We start from the raw sequence: 19,803 nt of genomic DNA, 5'->3' as shown, positions 1-19,803 counted from the left end.
ATATTCTAGGGCAGACACAGCTGTAAAGATACATATTGCCTTCTTTCTTTAGTCTGAAAGTGTTGGTACTTTAAACTTGGGGTCTGTTAATACTGAGATCCCATTTACAGTCCAAAGAATTACGTGTCTAGCATGTAGCAATCTTGATTATATTCTGGTCAGGATGTGGGAAAGATGCTATTAGAAACAAAACAATCAATTCACTCAGGCAGTCCCACAAACATGCTTTATGGCATCTGCCTCCTACTCATTTCAAGTGAGGGTTTATAGTGACACATTGGTGAAGATTAGTACACAACTGCAGGCAGATGCCCATGACTGATTCAATTGTTTGCACTGACACTCACAATTGCTCTAATTGCAACTGGAGTGATAAAAGTCATTGCAAAAAAACAGACCAAGTGAAATCAACATTGTTCCTCAGAGATTTTATTAGTTGAAACCCAGAAATGCACAATCCACTGTTTTTCCTTGGTATGAATTCACCACAGCATTTCCATTTGCTATGCCTGCAATACTGTCCTCAGTGGTTTAATGCAAGAACATTCAAAAGGCCTCTTTAAAATCAGAACTTGTAACAGAACAGCCTCACTTGTTTAGAAGCATTTCTTTCCAAAAAGTGATTAAAAAATAAAGGCAGCCAATAATTTTTAGATAATCAATGTGATCTTAAATAAAGAATCTTTCTAAGCTGTAGCTTTCCTGTATGCCCCAAGCAGCACTACCATTGTTCCTGTTAAGCCATAATGGCTTAACACCATGAATGTTTCAAGCTGGTATTCCTGATGAGGAGTGACCATCTTCTACAGCCTCTGGAGAAAGAGAAAATGATGTTTAGAACTAGGCAGTATCCAAAACCTTCCTGAGAACAGATTACCCTGTAGCCTGCCAAGCCAGTTCTCACGCGGTGCTGAAGACTTCCTTCAGACCGCCTACACTATTGATGGCTCAGTCCAAAGGAATTATGAGGTGATCCATGGACAACTTGAGGATTTAACACACTCACTCCCCACTTAAAAAAGAAAAGCAATTTTTGCAGACCTATTTCAATAAAAATGGAAATCCCTTTGCAGCATAACTCACATTCTAAAGGTATTTTAGCATTGCCTCCTGACCACTGGAAAACTTCCATTTAAATGCTCAAGACTGTGATTGTATCTAATCCTTCTATATCAGGTAAAATCAAAGAAAACCCCAAAACTTTGAAGGAAAGCAAAAAAATCTGCCTGATTGTGTCCTTCGTTCATTTAAACCAGTCTAGAGTGAATCAATCCAACTGCAGTCCCCACTAACATCTCTCAAATGGGAAACACAAGTGGCCAGATAACCATCGATGCAGCAAAACCTTTAACTACATTTTGTGCTAGTTTTAATAAATAAAGGAGATCATCTCCTCCCAATATTTAAATTGGGATTAGACTTGCCAATATATTGTGTTGCATCAGAAAGGAGCTCTGAGAAATGAAAGGCAAGTGTTTCAAATGCTTCCAGTTACAGCACAGCACTGGAGAAGGTCAAATGCCCAAACAAGTTCCCTGTAGAGAAACTTGTCAGATCCAATGCTCTGAACATGAGGCGCACACGTGCCTCACACGCACAGGGCCAGGGAAACACCCCTTGGACGATGGCAGCACAGAAGGGATTCATGTCAGGGACACCCAGGCAGCTGCCTCTATGGCCTGAGGAAGAGGGAGGCCATGACACTGCCCTGTCCTATGCCCAGAGCTAAAGCAGCCCCTGGGCAGAGCTCTCTGTCACAGAGGTTTCTGCAGTCCATGTGTGGAGTACAACTAACTCCGGTCTGTGACGAATCAGCCACACGTCTCCCATGGTGGCTGACTATATTACACCAGGAGATTTCTGGTGTAGGGTGCTTCATTGAAAGCCAGAAGGAGAGGGCAGGTGGAAATGCTGCAGATGGCACAGTGGCCCCTCCTGAATGGCTGTGGTGACTACGCAGCTGTCCTGGGGAAGGGAATGCTCCTGTGCTGGGGGCACGGCACCCTGAGAGCCAGGCCTGGCCAACGTGCCTGATAAAAGGCATTTCCTCTCCAATGCAGGCAAGACAGAGGAGCAATTTATTGCAAGAGGCCAATGGAACATCACATTGTTGCCCTTGGTGGTTTTCTTTTAGTAGCTCTTACACTCCCAAGTTCAGAACTACACTGTGGAACGCACAAAAAAGCACTTCCAGGTCCAGGCAGAAATAGTAATAAACATTAGCCCCACTCTACAAAGAAGGATTAAAGTATTCAGAGTCAAATCAGAAACCAAGACAGGGACAGCAGTTGAAGCCAGATGTCCCAGGGTGAACCAGGGCTTAAATACAGGATCTCTATTCATACCTGTGCTGATCATACATTTCAGCACTCCAGCATTTGAAAATGAAATCTTACCTTTCTTACTGCTTTTGTCTAAGGAAGTCAAGAACCTCCTTCTGTCCTGTAGCCTCTGCCTGTAAGTAGAAACATGAATAAATCCTGCCATCCTGTGCACCAGGACACGCAAATGCTCACTTGTGGGAATTAAGACTATGTTACCACAAAATAATTAAAATCCAATTTAAATTTTAATTCCTCTAACATAGATGAGAAAATTCTCACTCCAACTATTTATTACTTCACAACAGCACCAGATTTGCGTTTGTAACAAATTCTAATCCAGTTTAGAGTCCACGATGCAACATGTATTTTTCCGAAATTAATATTATCCAAGAGCATGTGTTATTACTCAGCTAGCACACCAAGGGAGCACAGCTGTATGGACACTTACTACTTGTAGGGGATTCCTGCCATCATAACCAGTTTGCTCCAGGTCTGCACCAGCCAGGTACCAGGCGTACAGCCCATCCATATCGCCTCTAGCTGTAAGGCTGGGAAAAGAATAATTAATATTGGTTCTAAATCTTTCAGTTAATTTCAGGGAGTTCCTGGATCCTGTCAATGAGCTCAGCAGGCAAAAGCTGAACCAGGCTCAACATGGCTGCCAGGGTAGAGAGGTAAGGAACACTATTACAACAGCTTTGAATAGCTGAGCAAGCAACACAGCTTGATGAATGAGTTCCTTAAATTAATAGGGCTGTGCTATAAGTACTTACAACAGGCTAGTTTCACATAGTGGGTGTGACTATGACCAAAGGGGAAAAAAAAGTCACGCAGTTTCATATTTCACAACACAATATTTATCTCATGAAATGAGTTGGGGGGAGGGCAATGGCTAAATCAAGATGCAGCTGAGTGAGAGCACAAGCAGATGTACCAGCAACCCATGGGACTTACTTAAAACCACAAAGAAACCCCCTTCACAAGTTTGCATAACTGGGTTTGCTATCAGTAGTTATGACATTAAGTATATTTATGTGATATTATTTGGACAGTAACACAGCTATATTTGTTTTATAAAACAATTTGTAGGATTTAAATGGGCAGTAAGCAAAAAAAGAAAAAAAGCTTTTTAAAGATGACCTCTCTCTGCCACATGTAACAAGCAATAGGGAGGATCTGAATGAGTCCTATACAAACAAGTGAGTTAAAGTTTCCAGAGGAACGCACACCAGATTATTTTTTTGCACATTTTCTGGTAGTCCCATCCACAATACTTAAGGTTTATTTTTAACTCTCATTTTGGCAAAAGAGCTAAGAGCCTGTATATATGCAAAATCATGCCAGTCTGTACCAAGCCTGAAGACAGGCTGAACTGATGGGAAGGTTGGGAGGATGACCTTCAGTCTTCTCAGGATAGCAGCATCTGTGAAGCTTCAGACCTGAGCTTGCTGTGAGCTTGCAGATTGTTTCAGCAGAACCCTGCTGATAATCTTCAAGTGAGGTTGAATCTCATTAAGAGAGGGGGAACTCTCCCCAACATTATTAAGTTCAGAGTTTGCTGCCTTAACGAGAGCTTGCTGTGGGTGACAGGCACTGTGCTGGCAGCAGGGATGGAGATGGTGATGAGCTCCTGGGGGTGATGACCAAGCCATGCAGACCTGGTGAAGAGTGGAGAAGGCTCAAAGATACAAGGGGTAGTCAGGTGAACTCATGGAAGAAACCATGACAGCAGGGCTGCAACATTCACTTCTCTGCTAGGTGGAAATCACTTCTGTTGTTGATTAAATCGCTTAAGTACCTGAAAATATGTTTTCAGGGGAGTGGAAGCCTTTAATTGCAGCAGTCCCAGAGGCTGGGCACAAAAAGGGAAAGCAGATTGTCTCTGTCTGTGTTCCTCCATACAACCCCCAGGTGACCTACAGCTGAGGCCTTTGGGGGACAGGGAAGTGGTAGTGGGGTACTAAGAGGTTTAACGGCGCTTCAGTCTGGCATTATGAAGGAAAGGATCAATAAATCATGAATGAAAACTGCCATCACAAAGAAAAAAGGCCCCTCAGAAGCAATAAGGAAACAGAGGAAGGCAGAGGAGGTCCAACAGGAAGCTCAGTGGGAGGTTGGTAAGGAAACTGCAGGAAAGGAATGAGCATTAGTAAAGAAAAAGTGTAAGCATTAGTAAAGCAAAGAAATCGCTTAGCAGCCACTTCTGGAACATATGAATTATCTTTGTTTACAAAGGCTAGTCTCTTGCTGTTAACACTGTAAGGTCACAGGCTAAGGAACAAACAAAAAGCCTACCTAGAGAGTTATGAGCATCACCAGCACTGGACAGGAGAGCACTGTATTTGCCAAACAGAATCTCAACGTTCAGCCATGTGCAAAGCAGAAACCACTTTGGTCAAAGATTTTCAGAAATATTACCAACCTACACACACCCAGGGCACCTCAGCTACATCTCTGTAAGCAACAAACAAGGACTGCTGCACTTACTTGAAAATTAACTGCCTAACAGCACCTATTCAGAAAGAGCAATTTAACCCTCACTGCAGAGGTCAAAACTGCGAAGTGGTCTCCTTCCGTGACATTAGAGCAGTCCAAATACACAGAAGTATCTTCAATTTTGCAGCAGCCATTTACCAGTCAAGTGAGAACTTTATTCTATGGGTAGTGTTCCCAGAGAACAAAAGGTGATGTAGCTTCTGAGAAAATTTAGATACCACTCTAAATAGAAGATACCTACTGTTTACTAGATTGATTATCATCAAGAGCACCACAAAACATTTTCTCCAATTCCAGATTCCCCTAGTCAAGCTGTACACATTTGTATTTCCTTTACACACAGTAACTGTACTTGATATACTCAAATATATACAGGGACCTCTCAATTTACACTATTGGGACCATTGCTCTGTATTTGTCTCAAATGTATTTATGCCACCAATTCCTACTACAAGTGCAACCTCTAAGCAGTGAGTCCATCACTTTTATATAATGAAATGGAATAAAGATAGCTTCAGTATACACTTAACAGAATGTTGAAAACCTGCTTTGTTGATAAAGAACTATCTAACTCATTTTAGTAAACCCTGATACCTTTGACAGCAGATAATCCCAGGCATCCTGCCTATCAGTACTTTTGCATTCAGAAAAAAATATTATGTATCCAGTTCACAGTTTCAGCAGAGCTAATGTAGCCATGATGATGACAGAGCTAAGATACCAATAATAGTGACAGTGTTCTCTGTGTCTCCCACCACACCAACATCAAGCTGCAATTTAAGGGGTGCTCTGTTACTCTCAGGGGACCAGGAGCAAAGCTTGTCAGGTCTCAGAAGGTTTATAAGGACAAGGGCCAATGCAGTTGTAGATTTGGGAAGTAAAAAGTAAAGTGAAATGACACATTGGAGCTCCCTCCTGCCTCCTCATGTACTAGGATTTCATCTTTCCCAGGGACACAAAGCTGTGCTTTATCAGCAATTCTCCCTTTTCAGTGTCTATATGAAGTAATCAGGAGAGACTTTCTTTTTTTCAGGTGTGTCATCACCTGGACAGAAGAGAAAATTTTTTTTCTTCTTTTTGTTTTAAGATGAAGATCCGAAAAAAAAGAAAAAAGAAGAAGTCCAGCACAAGGCATGGTTTGCTCTGTCCTGAACACATTTGGGAGTTCTTAGCTTGTATCTCCGCATCTCTCTCAGCTGAGACAGACAGACTTCTTTGAAAGACAGCAGGCAGTAGAAGCTTGGTCCTAATTCCTGCAGAGGCATATTTATTCTTCCTTCCCCAGCCTTACCCCCTGTTTATGTTAAGTTGAAGAGGCATCTTATTCTGAAAGGTGGTGATTTTGAAAGGCTGCATCCCTCTGTATCATATCATACCATATAATATCATTTTATAAGTATATGAAAAAGTAAGCTGTTTTGGCTTTATGCCCCTGTTTAATTCTGTGAAGTACAGACTTGAAGTACCTCTATACAAGCTTTTTTCCTTTAAAAAAAAACTCCACAAATCAACTGTTTACTAACTCCAGAAGCTTTCAGAGTAAGTCTGAGTGTCCCAATTTATCTCATCATGGTTTGGTTTTTCAGACAGATGACAATACTACTGCAATACAAGAAGATATTCTGACATTTTTAACAGATTACTAACACTGAGATCTCATTTTGAAACAAAGCCATGTACCAGATACCAAACATCAACAAAGTGATTCTGAAACCAGACTAACACCTCTCACTTAAAAAAAGACACCAGCAAATGAAACCATGAAAGATTTAATAACTATGTGCATCTCCACTTCCTACACAAGAGTTCCCACTGATACAGTCCAACCCTCAGTTCTGGCTGGTACTCCTTTCCCTCTCAAACATCACCAATGCCAAAGGAACACATTTATTTTCATTTTATCTCCATAATCTTCCAACTGAACTATTCTATTCTATTCTAAAATCATGAGTCTAAACAGAAGGAGGCTGAGGAGGCTATTAGAACACAAAAATCACTATTTATGTTCTTTCGTAACAGTCTGTTTGAGGATTGGTCGGTAGCAAAGAGGGAAAACATACTTATAATTTAATTCAGAGAGAATTGCATGGGAGGAAAAGTTAAGTTAGCTAAGTGCAGGAACACAGAGCTTATCAGAAAGCAAGCAGCTTTATCCTTCTAAACCACAAGAGCTTGACAAATTGCCTTGGTGACAAATTTGGACTGGTAGAAATTGCAGCTTAAGGCACATTAAAAGATAGAAGAAATGCAGGAAAATAGCTCCAGTTAGACAGAGGGGAGATGTTATAAACAGCTGGTTCTACAAGCAGCCTGACCATGTGGACATGTTTACTGCCATGCAGGTGCCAGTGCCTGTAGAGAGAGCTTAAAATAAGGAGTTAAGAGAGAGGACAGAGACATGAGCCAGAACATGCTGGAAAAATGAGTGTATCAGTAAGGTCATCTGAGGACACTGGAGAAGTATCAGAGACATTTTGGCAAGAGGACAAACACCAGCACCTCAGATTTAGTAACTTTTAGGTCTCTGAATAATGCTCTGTGGAGTAAGTCCACTTTGTTAGCAATGACTATGCCAGGCCCTCTAAAACAGCAGAGCAGAGGAAGAGCTTCAGCTCTGCAGGAGCAGGGTAGGAACAGCCACTTCAGCACTGTCTCAAAGCCTGACCTCTGCCTGGTTCTGCTCCTGGTACAGGCTATGCATCCTCCCCTCAAGCAGATCCAGGTGCACAATGATCCCTACAAAGCTGTAACAAACTGCATGAGAACCACATTTTGTTATTTTGTTTGAAGTACCCTTTTTCTCTTCCTGATTTTTTCTTCTTTTTTTGGACATATTACTGCCAGGTCAGCTAGCCAAACTGGTTCTGCATGTGCCACCAGGACAAAGCAAGGGGCCAATTTATTTGTAGAAGAATGTCATTCCCTAAACCACTCCTCTTGCCTTTTGGCAGAGGGAAACTGCACAAACCAAGGGTTTAGCTCTGTCCTATCACTTACAGTGCCCTGGGAAGTGCACATTTTGACTCCATGGTAAAAGCCTTATTACCCAGTCTCCTCTGAGCATGTTATGACAATGGAAACACTCCAGCTAGTGTTCCTTAATTCCAGAATTATTCAAAGGACAGAGTCCAGTCTCTACACAGAACACACATAAGCTTTACCTTGACCTTGTTTTGTAGACATTATACAGCACTGGCTGGTCCCTGCAAGTCTCATGGTTTCCTGCCAAGTCCTGATATAAAGGTCAGTACTCAGGGGTTTTTTGTTTGTTTTTCAAAAGAGAGAAGAGGAAATGAAGCAAAAACTACAAGTAATTTTCAGATATACATGAACCTTCTCACAATTTTCAGAGTAATTTGTAATTCAGGACCAGTACTGGAAAAAATGAAATCTAACATCTATTTCTTTTTATAATACATATCCACATCATTATATATTGAAAGCAAGTTTATTCAAACCAGCTCTAAGAGAATTATATCCTCTTAAAATTAAATATAGTGATGGTGAGCAGCTGTTCACAACTAAATCAAATCTGTCTATTTGATTTAGTTATTTTTAAGAACAATACTATACACTAGTTATAGTAGAAGCCATTCCAATATAAGTGAAAAGTGGACTTTATAACAATAAAAATGATGCATTTTGTGCACCTTTATTTTTAAGAGAGATGTTACAAAATCATACCTTGAACATCTTCTTTTCACCACTCCTCAGTAAAAGACTTTGGGAAAAAATGGGGTATATATTTGCTTCCAGCTCACTTATCCCCACAATTCTCTCTACTTTGGAACTCTCTTGAGTTATTGGTGCTTTGAAACAGAGTTGATTCTTAATTTCATCACTTCACTTGTTGCCTTACTATTCATCTAGCACAGAAAGAGCCACCTCATGTGCCAGGGACCCAACTGTTTATTGAAAGCTCTCCATTTTTGAGTCTCCTCTGAAAAACCATGCCTCTCCACACCATTTTAGGGCCACCTCACCATATATCACATTTACCTGCAGAGTATTGTCCCAACGTCCTCCAAGTCATGGCTTGAAAGGTGCGCTCCTGTTTCTCGTAACAAGTTAATCACTGGTATGTGCCTTTATGAAAAGAATAGAAAAAAAAGAGAAAGTGACTTGACCTGGAGGGGCTTTTCCCCCCCTGAATCCAGCATTGTCATATACACAAACAGTCAGTGAAAGTTCTTACATTCTATTTTCCACAATCACAGAATCAATGAATCTTTTCCAAGGTGACAGATGCAGTAAACACAGCTTCCCTCCCTCTCAAAAACTCATTCACACACTAAGCCCAAGGAAGTGTTAAGTTCAGCTCTAAAAATGAAAGGGATGCATACCCTTCTCTTACAAGAATTCTTAGTGTGTTTACCTTAGTGCTAGGTTAATTTAACACTAGAAATATTAGTAACTGAAATACATGCAAACAGGGAGAATATTTATTACATAGCATCATTCCTGTATTTTAGAGAATACAATGCCCATATATATCAGAATTAAATAAAACATTATGTCTTGCAGATAAGCAATGAATCTTTATGTTAATGGAGAAGCTCATCGGATTTTTAGGGCTTCAAAATGATGGTAAGAATTCTTATGAACCTCTGTCAAATGTACATCTTTTCCTAACTTCCTCCTCCCAACACCTTTATTATTTGTTTCTACCTGGAGACTTTAGGAGGTCTTTCCTTGTCCTTTATCCTTTGAGATAAAGGGACAAATAGCACTACCAGGCAACACCTACACCTTAGTTAGATGCTCAAGAAACTCTATGGAAAGGCTGCTCTCTAAAGGTACTGTTGTGGGTAGAAAATAACATGACAAGTAAAAAATCTGCAAAATACATTTTTCATAACTAACCTAGTGGAAGGTTTAGAACTGGGTTTGAAAAGGAGGCAACAGAGTGCTCCTCTGCTAAACAACTGATACCGTTTACAAATCAAGCTCCAGAAGAAGCATGATGACCCAGTAGATCAGGAATAGTTTCATAATTCCTATTTTAAGTTGCTACACTATAACACTTCAAAATAAAGAGGTAGGCTTATAATTTAACAGGAAACATACGAGCTTTTCCAACCCATTACCTAAAAGATCATCTGTAGTAATTAAAAATAAAAATATAAGCTCCCATACACTTTCTGCTTAATCAGTTGTTGGTAGCCATGGGCCTTTCCCTTTTTGAATTGGACTAAACTACTTATCTAATCCCTCTGCTTCTTTTTAGGAAACTCTGTCTTCAATCAGAAGTTACTTTACAGTTTTCCATATAAAGCCTCTGTAAGCTTATATGTTTCATATAAGATCTTAAGTTTCTCAACTAACTAAAGAACTGTACACATACTGTGGGAATCACCTTGCTTTTCCAAACACAGGTTATTGACCCTAGGAGACAGATTTTTTTTTTTTTTTTTAATTATACTTTGTTCCAATTGACAGCCAAAAAAATATATATATTCTTACTTTGCTTCATAGCAAAGCACTGCTGGAACAGCACATGCCTCAAGTTTGTTCAGTTATCTAAAATATTTTCTCAGGTGGGTCCCTTATGACGTGGCTCATCATCCACAAGCATCTCCTTGAGCCAGCAAATAATGGCATGGTTTCCTACTTTTCAATCTGTGGTGAAGGATGAATTCTACATGTATGAATTTTTTAATTCTTAGTCTTAAGCCAAACAGTAATTAGCTGAAATGAAATTTGACCTGAAATAGATTAATGTAGAACATGTCTGTTCACTCTCACTGGGTACTGAACATAACATGGGGAGTGTCTGTTTACTGTCCAAGGACTGCCCTGGAGTATTCCTCATTTCCCACCTTATATGGGAAATCACAGCATGAAATGAGCACTTTTTAAAAATAAAAGCTTTGCTATGGGACAGCACTAAAAGATAAAAGGCTGCAAAGCATTTAATGTTGTATGGTATCTTCCCTCAATGTGACCCCCTATGAGGTCTGTACCTCTGGATACCAGCAAAAAGCCAGGTTTTCTCTTCCTGTTGTAACTATTTACTCCTTACTGGTAGGAAGATTCTCTCCAGAATGCCCTTCACATCCCACTCACACCACACAGCTATTACTGCTCTGAGTGGGACTCTGTAAATCTTTGGTATAGACAGATTCGGGATTATTTACCCAACTCAATTAATACAGCAAATTTAAACAAGGAAAAAAAAATAGTGGCTTGAAATAAATTAAATTTGTAAGCATTGTAACTGATAGTGTTTACAATAAATGCTTACAATAAAGCATTTCTAAACAGAAGTACAATGTCCTGATGAGCCATTCAAAGTCACATTTCTTGGTACAGTGGGAAGAAGTGCTGTGCACTACTGCTTGTTAAAGACAGGGCAAGGGAGAGGAAAAGTAGGGACAAAGAGTAATGCAAAGTTTAAAAGTGTCAGATTCAGTGCTGTGGCTATGAAGTGCAGATCAGTCCAAGAAAGCAAACAGACCACCTCTGACATTCCCACCACTCAACATGGAAACTATGTGGGAGGCAAGTCGCACTGCAGCTTGTTCCTACTTGCACCCAAACGCCATCTACATTCTGAACAAACTTAAGCCCTCTCCAGAGCACCACTTCTGCTGTCTTGTACCTACCACAAGGGCAATATTCGTACCTCAAGAGGCTGGCTGTGAATTTTCTGATACTGTTATGTCTTAGGCACATGAGAGGTATTTGTCTTTAGAAATTGTTTCTTGAAGTGCTGCTCTCCTGTGGCTTTACAAAATCCTCATAAGGGTTACAGCTGAGCTGATCTGAAGTTCAGGTGATGTCATGAGCCACAAACTTCTTGGGAATGGCTCAAACACAACTCCTGTTCTAAGGTTACAGCACGAAACAAGAGCAGAGGAACTGCTGGACAGTCAAAGCTCAAGGTGCAGAGGGATGGCAACATCCCCATGTCAGCCCTGGCTTGCACAGCTCTGTGCCCAGTCTAGCCCCACCTGATAAGCATTGTCACCTGTGAGCTGTTCCTGACCCTCCCTTTTCCTAGTGTGTTCTGTCACCAAACTGTGGCTCTTGGTCAGACACAGGCTGTAGAAATAATATTATTCTGCATATGTTACTTGAGATAGCCTTTTGATAGTATCAGTTATTCATTCCTCTCTGAAGGAAAAAACAAATAGACAAAAGGTGTTTCTAGTGTCTCCTACCTGCTAAGTTCCATTGTTGATAGCACTGGACATTAAAACTTGAGTATATACTAATGTTTTAATATATTAATAGCAAAACATCTGAAATGGTGCAGTCTTCAATGTTCAGCACTATGAACAAAGTTTGAGTTCCAGGCAAAGACATCCACACTCTTACCAGTTCATGAGGGCTCTGGATTCACAGGAATCCAGATTCTGTACAGTACCTATCATCCCAGGCCCTCACCTGGCAGACACTTATTAAAAGTGAATCAACTTCAAAAGGGATGAATCATACATGTGAAATTAACACACATGTAAGAGTTTGCAGGATTGGGGCCTTAGGGTGCACACCTTCCACCAACTCTCTTTAAAGAAATGCAGGTGTAATGTATATCCAAACTTGACTTGCTTCATTCTTTTTCATGCTTGCTCCCCTAGCAACCAGAATGGTTATGGCAGGATCAGCTTAGTTTCACTTGTTCGGTTTTCTGCATGGTATCAGTGGGAATTTCATGCTCAAACACTGTAAGACAGGCTTCAGTGTGCTTTTTGGAGTCAGTGGTGGTTAGATTTTCTCTCTGCCTTAGATTTCCTGAAGTAATGTAAATGTAACCTTGCAAAATATCAAGTATTTAAATTCACATTTACGTGGGAGGTAATTTTACTACCTCTAATCTGACGTTCTCACAGCACTGTATGAGCAACTCCCCATTTTCAACCTTTTACCACTGCTCTACAAGTAAATGGAAGCACTTTTACTACTTAAAATATACACAATTTTTATTCAAGACATTTTCCTACTTAGAGAGTTTCTATTATTAAAAGAATATTATTCTATTGTTTTGAAAATGAATTATCCCTTGAGGGTGCTGTAAGAAATTAAAGGAATGCTACTTATTTTGATATGTCAAGCAACTGGCCTAAATTAACAGTGGTCTGTTTAGCTTCATGCATAAAGTGAGTGAGACTACAGGCAAATTGCAGAGTTACAAATGAAAAAGCGGAAATGCAGTAGTTTATTTCTTGTTTAGAAAGAAACAAAGAAAGAGTCACTTCAAGTCAAAAAATTTAAGAGACTATTATTGACATAAATCAAGTCACTGATCTATCACTTGACAGTACTATGTTAAGAAGCTTTTATGAAGAGACATAACTCCTGATCATCTTTACAAATTATTAAATGGAAGAGAGAAATCAGTCATCATTATATAGGTTTGCATGCTGGTTAAAAGGCAAGCCACTGAGAAATGTAACATAAAAAGACTGGAAGAAAGCTATTTTTAAGATGAGTGGATACTGTATTGCAGTTAAATGCCAATTAAACAAATATTAATTCTCAGAAAATGGGATTAAGCTGATGCAATGATCAGTAAAATTGAGAGAGTTACAATATTAAACAGTTTCAGGCGTTGACTACTCATTATCATCAGTTTTCCCCCCCACCTCTTTCCTCTCTGCCACTTTCTATCAGGATAATCTCTTCACTTTCAGCTTGCAAGTGTTTAATAAATAGAATTTAAATACTTGTGTAGCAGAAATCTTTTTAGTGGGTATCTAATTGCACACATATACAGATGTCTGCTCCTTAGCATTCTCCTTTATATGCTTACCAGTATGAAGTGCAGTATGAGTACACAGCAGATCATAAATACACATTTATGAGATTAGTTCTAAGTCAACTCTTCCTCTCATTCCAACAGTAGAAACAAAAAGAGAAACTGAAAATGGTTATGGTGCAGTTTCCTTTTACAATTCCCTGCATCAAAATGGGTGTGCAGTTTTAAAGAGTTTAAGAGTCATAGTAGGAGTCTAATATAGGAGTGGCAATTCTAAGGAATCCAAACAACAAGCTCATGTGAAATTCCTCAGGCGGTAGATGGGTGTGGTAAAAAAAGTAGGTGCCTGATTTGCAGGAACATCTAATAGTATCTAATGCTCTAGCATTTTCTCACTTTGGACCAGAGCCACCTCTATTCATCTCCGAGGTTATTTGTTTGATTTGCTGTTGGGCTTGTTTTTGCTTTAAGTCTGCAGAGCTTATATATTCATGAGGTAAAGCAACAGCCACAAAGCCATTCGGGACCATGCAGGAGGAATGGCAATAACACAGCGCGGCTACGCTGGACTCCAGGTCTCACAGTCAGAGAGCCTGGGGAGTTTTCTACATCTGGTCTTTGAGACAGAAGAAGCCTTCAAGTTATTCCTGCAGCTCATGGTAATCTAGGACTGTCAGACCTCCCAGGGAGCTGACTCCAGCTTGACAGACCAGGTGAACCTGTCAACATTAGAAAGCTGTAGGAATATTTGGGGACATTCATCCATGAAGACCATGAAAATTCAATCACTCCAAGCTCCTTTACAGAAAAAAAATGGCTTTTCTCAATACAGACTGAATATGAGATACAGAGCTGAAAGTGGATCAAAGACAATGAGAGATTATGGTGTGCAGCTTCTAACACACTGGAAGACCAATGGCTCTATGAATCCCCAGGCTACACAAACTAAATCTTAAAAAATTAAATTCTGATGACTGATAACTTTTATATTCTGTGCTATGGCCATTCCTTAGGACTATACAACATGGAAGAGACCAGTAAAGTGCAAGTCCATGACTACCGTTCAAGAACTGCTGACATTCATAACAGCAGGAAGAGGAAATCCACAAAGCAGGCAGAGCCATGCAACCATCCCATATAATTATGAGTGGGTGGAAGGGAAAAATCAAAAAACCAGTCATCCAGCAAGAGACTCAGGAAAGCACTGGTGGAAGGGGAAGATTAAAACATGTCAACCTACCGGTATATTTTGTGCCAACTGAAACAGTCTGGTCTTGATGAGAAAGGGAAGGGCAGAAAAAAACCAGACAGCCCATGGTCCTGCACTCTCACTTCTGACAGTCAAAAGGAGTGATCAGTTTGGCTCTGTTTTATAAGGAAGCTTCAGAATAAAGAGTGGATCCTTGAAATTATGGACAAAGTCTTGGCAGGAGGACAGCAATAATTACCTTATGCTAAAATTCTGCATGCATACCAAGTTGTTTGCTTTCATTCCACATTATTCTAAAAAAATCTTTTCATTTAGGCTAGTCACATCCTCTGAAATAAGCTGATATGTGTTATTTTAACTGCTGTAATTTACAGATGACTGCTGAGACAAGACAAGACCAGGACACAGGATGGATGGGCTTGAAATCCAAAATGATAGAAGGTTTATAAACTTTATATAGAGCAGTACATAAATTGTTACCTGAACTTGATTGCATTCATCAGTGGGGTAGATCCATATCTGTCTCTGGCATAAACAGTCGCGCCAGACGTCAACAAATACTCAACTAAGGGCAGATGCCCTTCAGAGGCTGCAATGTGGAGTGGAGTTCGGCCATCGTAGTCGCCACAGCTCAGGTTTCCACCCTACAAAAAGACATATTCTTCACATGCCAAAAAGATAATGGCTGCACATTAAGTTGTTGCAAACGTCACACAGTGCATGTATAATTCTGCCACCAAATTGTTAAGCTTGTCAAACTTAAAGTTTATCTTGCAGCATTGTTTTAGTGCCAATAAAGATATTTATTCCACCTCCTGCATGTTCCCCACTGGGATATGCTCTTTATTACAGCACACCATACAGCAGCTTTGTCCCCACAGACTGCTAATTTTTCTTGTCTTAGTTAATTCTTACTTTCAAGATATATTTGTCCTTTCTTGAGGCCCATTACCAAAATCTCAATAGTAGGGTAAACCAAGGCAAAGAGGTGAAAGAAAAAAAAGATATGACAGGGAAATGCCTGTTTCTTCTTCAGGTATAACCGAAGTTAGAGCTTTGAGGAGAGCCAGAAATCCTGAATTAGAACCGCACTGTGTTTTGCTTAAATATAATTTTCAAGTTCTTTTTTTTAATCCTGACAGATTTACATCCAAAAGGTGGATACTATGAATATGCATAAAGAAAGTTAAATGAAGAGAAAGCAGCACAAATCATTTTAAAATGTTCCAAAGTTAGCAGATATGAACTTGCATTTTAATCTACCTGTATTTTCACAGTTCAAAAGAAAATGTAAACAGCTGAAAACCAGAGAGGAAAAAGAGCACACCAGTTCTGAAAGACAAAGACCAAGAAGTCCAGAAACCACTTGTAACAGTCATAGCACCTTGACTCTAAAACTTAGGTTGTCACTTTCCATGAGCATGGCTTCCTAACATCAATTATAGCTCTTTTTAAAAATTAATGTTTTGTACACACTGTTCATTTTACATTACCATTTCTGCTATGGCTCTTAGTGCATCTATGTCACCCAGTTTCGCTGCAGCACAAGCCAAAGGTGGAATTAATGCATCTCGTACAGCTTCTAACTCCTGAGAAACAAATAAAATTAAACATTTAATATCAGCCTCACCTCTAATGTGATTGACACCCAAGTCGTAAAAACACTGCCCTTGCTTTTATGTAAAGTTTCCAAATTAGTCATTTGGATATTTAGAAATGGTAGCATTTAGTTCTTGGAAGGAAAGAAGTCTCATGTTTGTTTTACACTTTGTCAGTCTCACATCCGTAAGATTTATATTCCTCCCTGGCAACACTACAAGTACCTGATATCTTTATAAACCATTTAAGGTGCACACACTAATTGCCATCTCTGTACTGCCGTAGCTACACACCAGCACAGTAAGAGAAACAGCACTGGTAGGAGTTGGAAAAGACCATATAGTCCATTATCCCCAAGACTGGATCAGTTTTATTAATGTGATTCCTCAGATATTTGTGTAACCTGTAATTTCAAACCTACACTGACAAGCCTCGTAGGCCCCCTGAATATTCTCCCATTCCTCATGCGTACTAAAGAACTAAAGAATACATTCAGTATTCATTAGTTAATAAAAATCCCATCTTCCCTGAACCAAATTCAAGAGGAAAGGGAACATCTGTACAACCAGTACTGTATTATCTAATTTATATTTCTATTATATTTTCTAATTGGGAGGGGCTAATACTAAACACCACAAATTACACTTGTTTAATGCTTCCTTAGTATCAGCCTTCTATGACTGCATGTACAATTAAGCTGTTTTACCCATTATTATTTGGATTGCTCCAAACTGTCAATACATTTGACCACAAAAATACAAAGCACTTCTTCATATCATTGATACCCTGAATTACAGCATCTGTCTGAGGCTTGTTATTGCAACCAGCCAGCCAAGAAAATAAACCCAAGATGGGGCTACAAAAAGGAGGGAAAAAAAAGTTAGTAAGTTTTTAATTAAAAACATTTTAGTTATATGATTGTCATTGTGTTCTTTCTCCCTAACTCCATATTCCGATTTTCTTTCAGCTTTGCTGTTCATCTTTAATCTAGGCTCATTTAACTTAGTTTACAGCTTTACATGATATTAATTTTAAATATTTAAGTATATACCTCCTTGCTGCTGATACTTAGAGATTTGGCAATCACTTGAATAAACTTGCTATCTCTCAAAGAGATCTTGGCTCCTGTGGGTACAACAGTCATTTCTCCTCTTAGATTCTCACTCAGCATCTGAAAAGCAAGCAATCAAACCCTTTGTTAGCAGAGGAAAAATATGGTGGTAGTCTAATAAAAAAACCTTAGAATCAAGTTAGAAAATTGTTTGGAGGAATTATGGAAACTAATTGAATGCAGACAAAAGATTAAAGAAACAGTAACTGTCCCATGCAGACTGCACGTTTTAAAAGACAAAGGAGGGAGAGAGACAGGCAAACAAAACTTTCTTCCAAAGCAAAAAAAAAAACCCAAAATAAGCACATAACACCCCAATTTTTAGAATATGTGGACAAAAGTTCCCTAGTGGGGTAAGCTGCAGCCTACTCAAAAACACAAAGATAATGACTAATGAGCAGAGTGAGGCTTAAGACCAGAATATTCTGAAATGCTGCCTTTTGCCAGCATTCACAAACCTCAGGACTCCTACACAGACTGTGTACATAAACCTCAAAACAAAGCCCAGTGCTGCCTGTAGACGGTCATGTATTTCCATGGGTTTTCAAACAGCTCCATCAGCCCTGATTCTGTAGAAATTTGGACATAGATCAAGTTTTGAATGCAGAAAATCTACAGTAGTACCAGTCATTCAGTACCCAAACAGGCATGTAACAGTTTGCAGGATGGGTGCCTCCAATATAACTGGAAAAACAACCAAAATCAAAATGTAAAAAGGTCAGCCAATTCATGTGTACAAAGTACTTGAATAGGGCAATAAAGAAATGAAAACACTCTAAAAAACAGATTCTGGGAAACTTGGAGAACACAGATAGAAGCCAGTCATCAAGAAAAAGCAACTGGTTTCCTCAATTCTGACAATTTTACATACTGGCACTCTTTCATGAAAGGTTGCTGATGCAGCTATAAAGCACATAGTTATTTCAATTAGAATTTTAAAAAGCCGGATTGTGAAAGTTTGCAAGAAACAGATGTGATGTTGGCAGGAGGAATGCCCCAGGTTTACTTATGTCTAGGCATGCCCTTTATTAAAAAACACCCTCCAAGAGCTGACAGTACCATAGCTGTCTGCTGGAAGACTCCCATACCAACTGAGGATACCAACTGCTTTGGCACACTTTTAGAATCTGACACATTGAGATCATTGCTTTACACAGGTAACCTTAGCAATTGGCACCTGTGCTAAATGCACTCAGTGCAAAGCCCTGCGTGCCTTATTCAGTCCCACCAGCTCTCCAGACATTTGTATGTGACTGGGGGCACATTCCTTGCTCTTCATGTTGAAAGAGAATCCTAAAATAACCACGCCAGCTTCAGGAGAGCTTCTGTCTCTTGGGAGACTATTGTTTGGTGATATGTTTAGCTGAAGATATTGCCACAGACAACATATTTCCAGGCTTTCTTCTTCTCCTGGTCTCTATAACTCATTCCTGCCCAGGCAATGCAGTATGCTGTTCCCTTAGTTGTGCCAGCAGAACTGTTTGTGGGTCAGTACAATGAGTCAAATGAGGAAACCAATACTGCATAACTCAAAGAAATTGCAAAAGTTACTTTGTTTTTCAAACCATATAAAGGAGGTCCAGCATATCACCACACAAAAACTGTGTAGCACAATCCAAAGGGCAGCACATGAAAATTCAGAATTATCTTGTGACATGGTACCTGTAACACCTTATAATCAAATTCTCACCTGAGTAAGTCAGCTATCTCACCTCAGCAAACTGGATCTCAAATTAAGTTTTAACTCACACACTGAGGCAAGAAGCCAGCTGAGAAGGTTTCTCCTGTCCCAGGTCAAAAAATCCTCTGTGCAAGAAGATTAAAGCCTGCATTAAAAACAACAAGCTAGTGCGGGTGGCTTCCAGGGTCAGTGAGTGTGCCAAAGGGGTATCAGTGCTGAGCTGGGGTTTCTGAAGTGCAAATGTACAAACACATCCAACACCCCTGCTCCTCACAGCACTGTGTAGCCTGCCAGGCATGTCCTTGCACAGAGCATGTTCCAGGCATCCTCACCAAAGACACACACAGCTCCTCCTCCCATTTCTCAGAGCCAGGGCTTTAGCAAACAACTGCAAGCTCGCAGGCTGAAACTGTCTAATAGCATGGTAAGTGGGACTTCCAGCCACCACACTTAGGATCACAGGTATTCAAATATGTTTGTCTCAAGAGCTGCTACTGGTTGGAAGATGTGGAGCATGAAATAATGGTCAGGTTTGTTATAGTTTTAATAAAACCAAAGCACCATCATGAGAGACATGTGCCTACAGTGTTAAGTCTGGGGAATGACTCATCACGATGTCATCTCCCAAAGTGTCAGGATTAAGATTTCACTACATAAGGCACAGAAATTCATGCATTCCTG

General features: G+C 39.8%; 1 protein-coding gene across 1 annotated transcript in view; it reads right to left on the bottom strand.

Moving 5' to 3' along the window:
• Positions 1-409: 409 nt before the first annotated feature.
• ASPG (asparaginase) overlaps positions 410-19,803 on the bottom strand; it is a 46,118-nt gene continuing 26,724 nt past the window's right edge. The window contains exons 11-17 of the mRNA XM_008629793.2: positions 17,382-17,501; positions 16,225-16,320; positions 15,212-15,375; positions 8,820-8,906; positions 2,773-2,872; positions 2,397-2,455; positions 410-812 (exon numbers count right to left, since the gene is read on the bottom strand). Of these exons, the coding sequence (XP_008628015.1) occupies positions 2,402-2,455; positions 2,773-2,872; positions 8,820-8,906; positions 15,212-15,375; positions 16,225-16,320; positions 17,382-17,501 (621 nt within the window). The 3' untranslated portion in view covers positions 410-812; positions 2,397-2,401. The remainder of the gene's footprint in view (positions 813-2,396; positions 2,456-2,772; positions 2,873-8,819; positions 8,907-15,211; positions 15,376-16,224; positions 16,321-17,381; positions 17,502-19,803) is intronic.

The sequence above is a fragment of the Corvus brachyrhynchos genome, unplaced genomic scaffold (assembly GCF_000691975.1).
Source record: "Corvus brachyrhynchos isolate BGI_N302 unplaced genomic scaffold, ASM69197v1 scaffold1, whole genome shotgun sequence".
NCBI lineage: Eukaryota > Metazoa > Chordata > Aves > Passeriformes > Corvidae > Corvus > Corvus brachyrhynchos.
The sequence above is the reverse complement of the archived record's forward strand: the minus strand, read 5'-3'. Positions and strand labels throughout refer to the sequence as shown.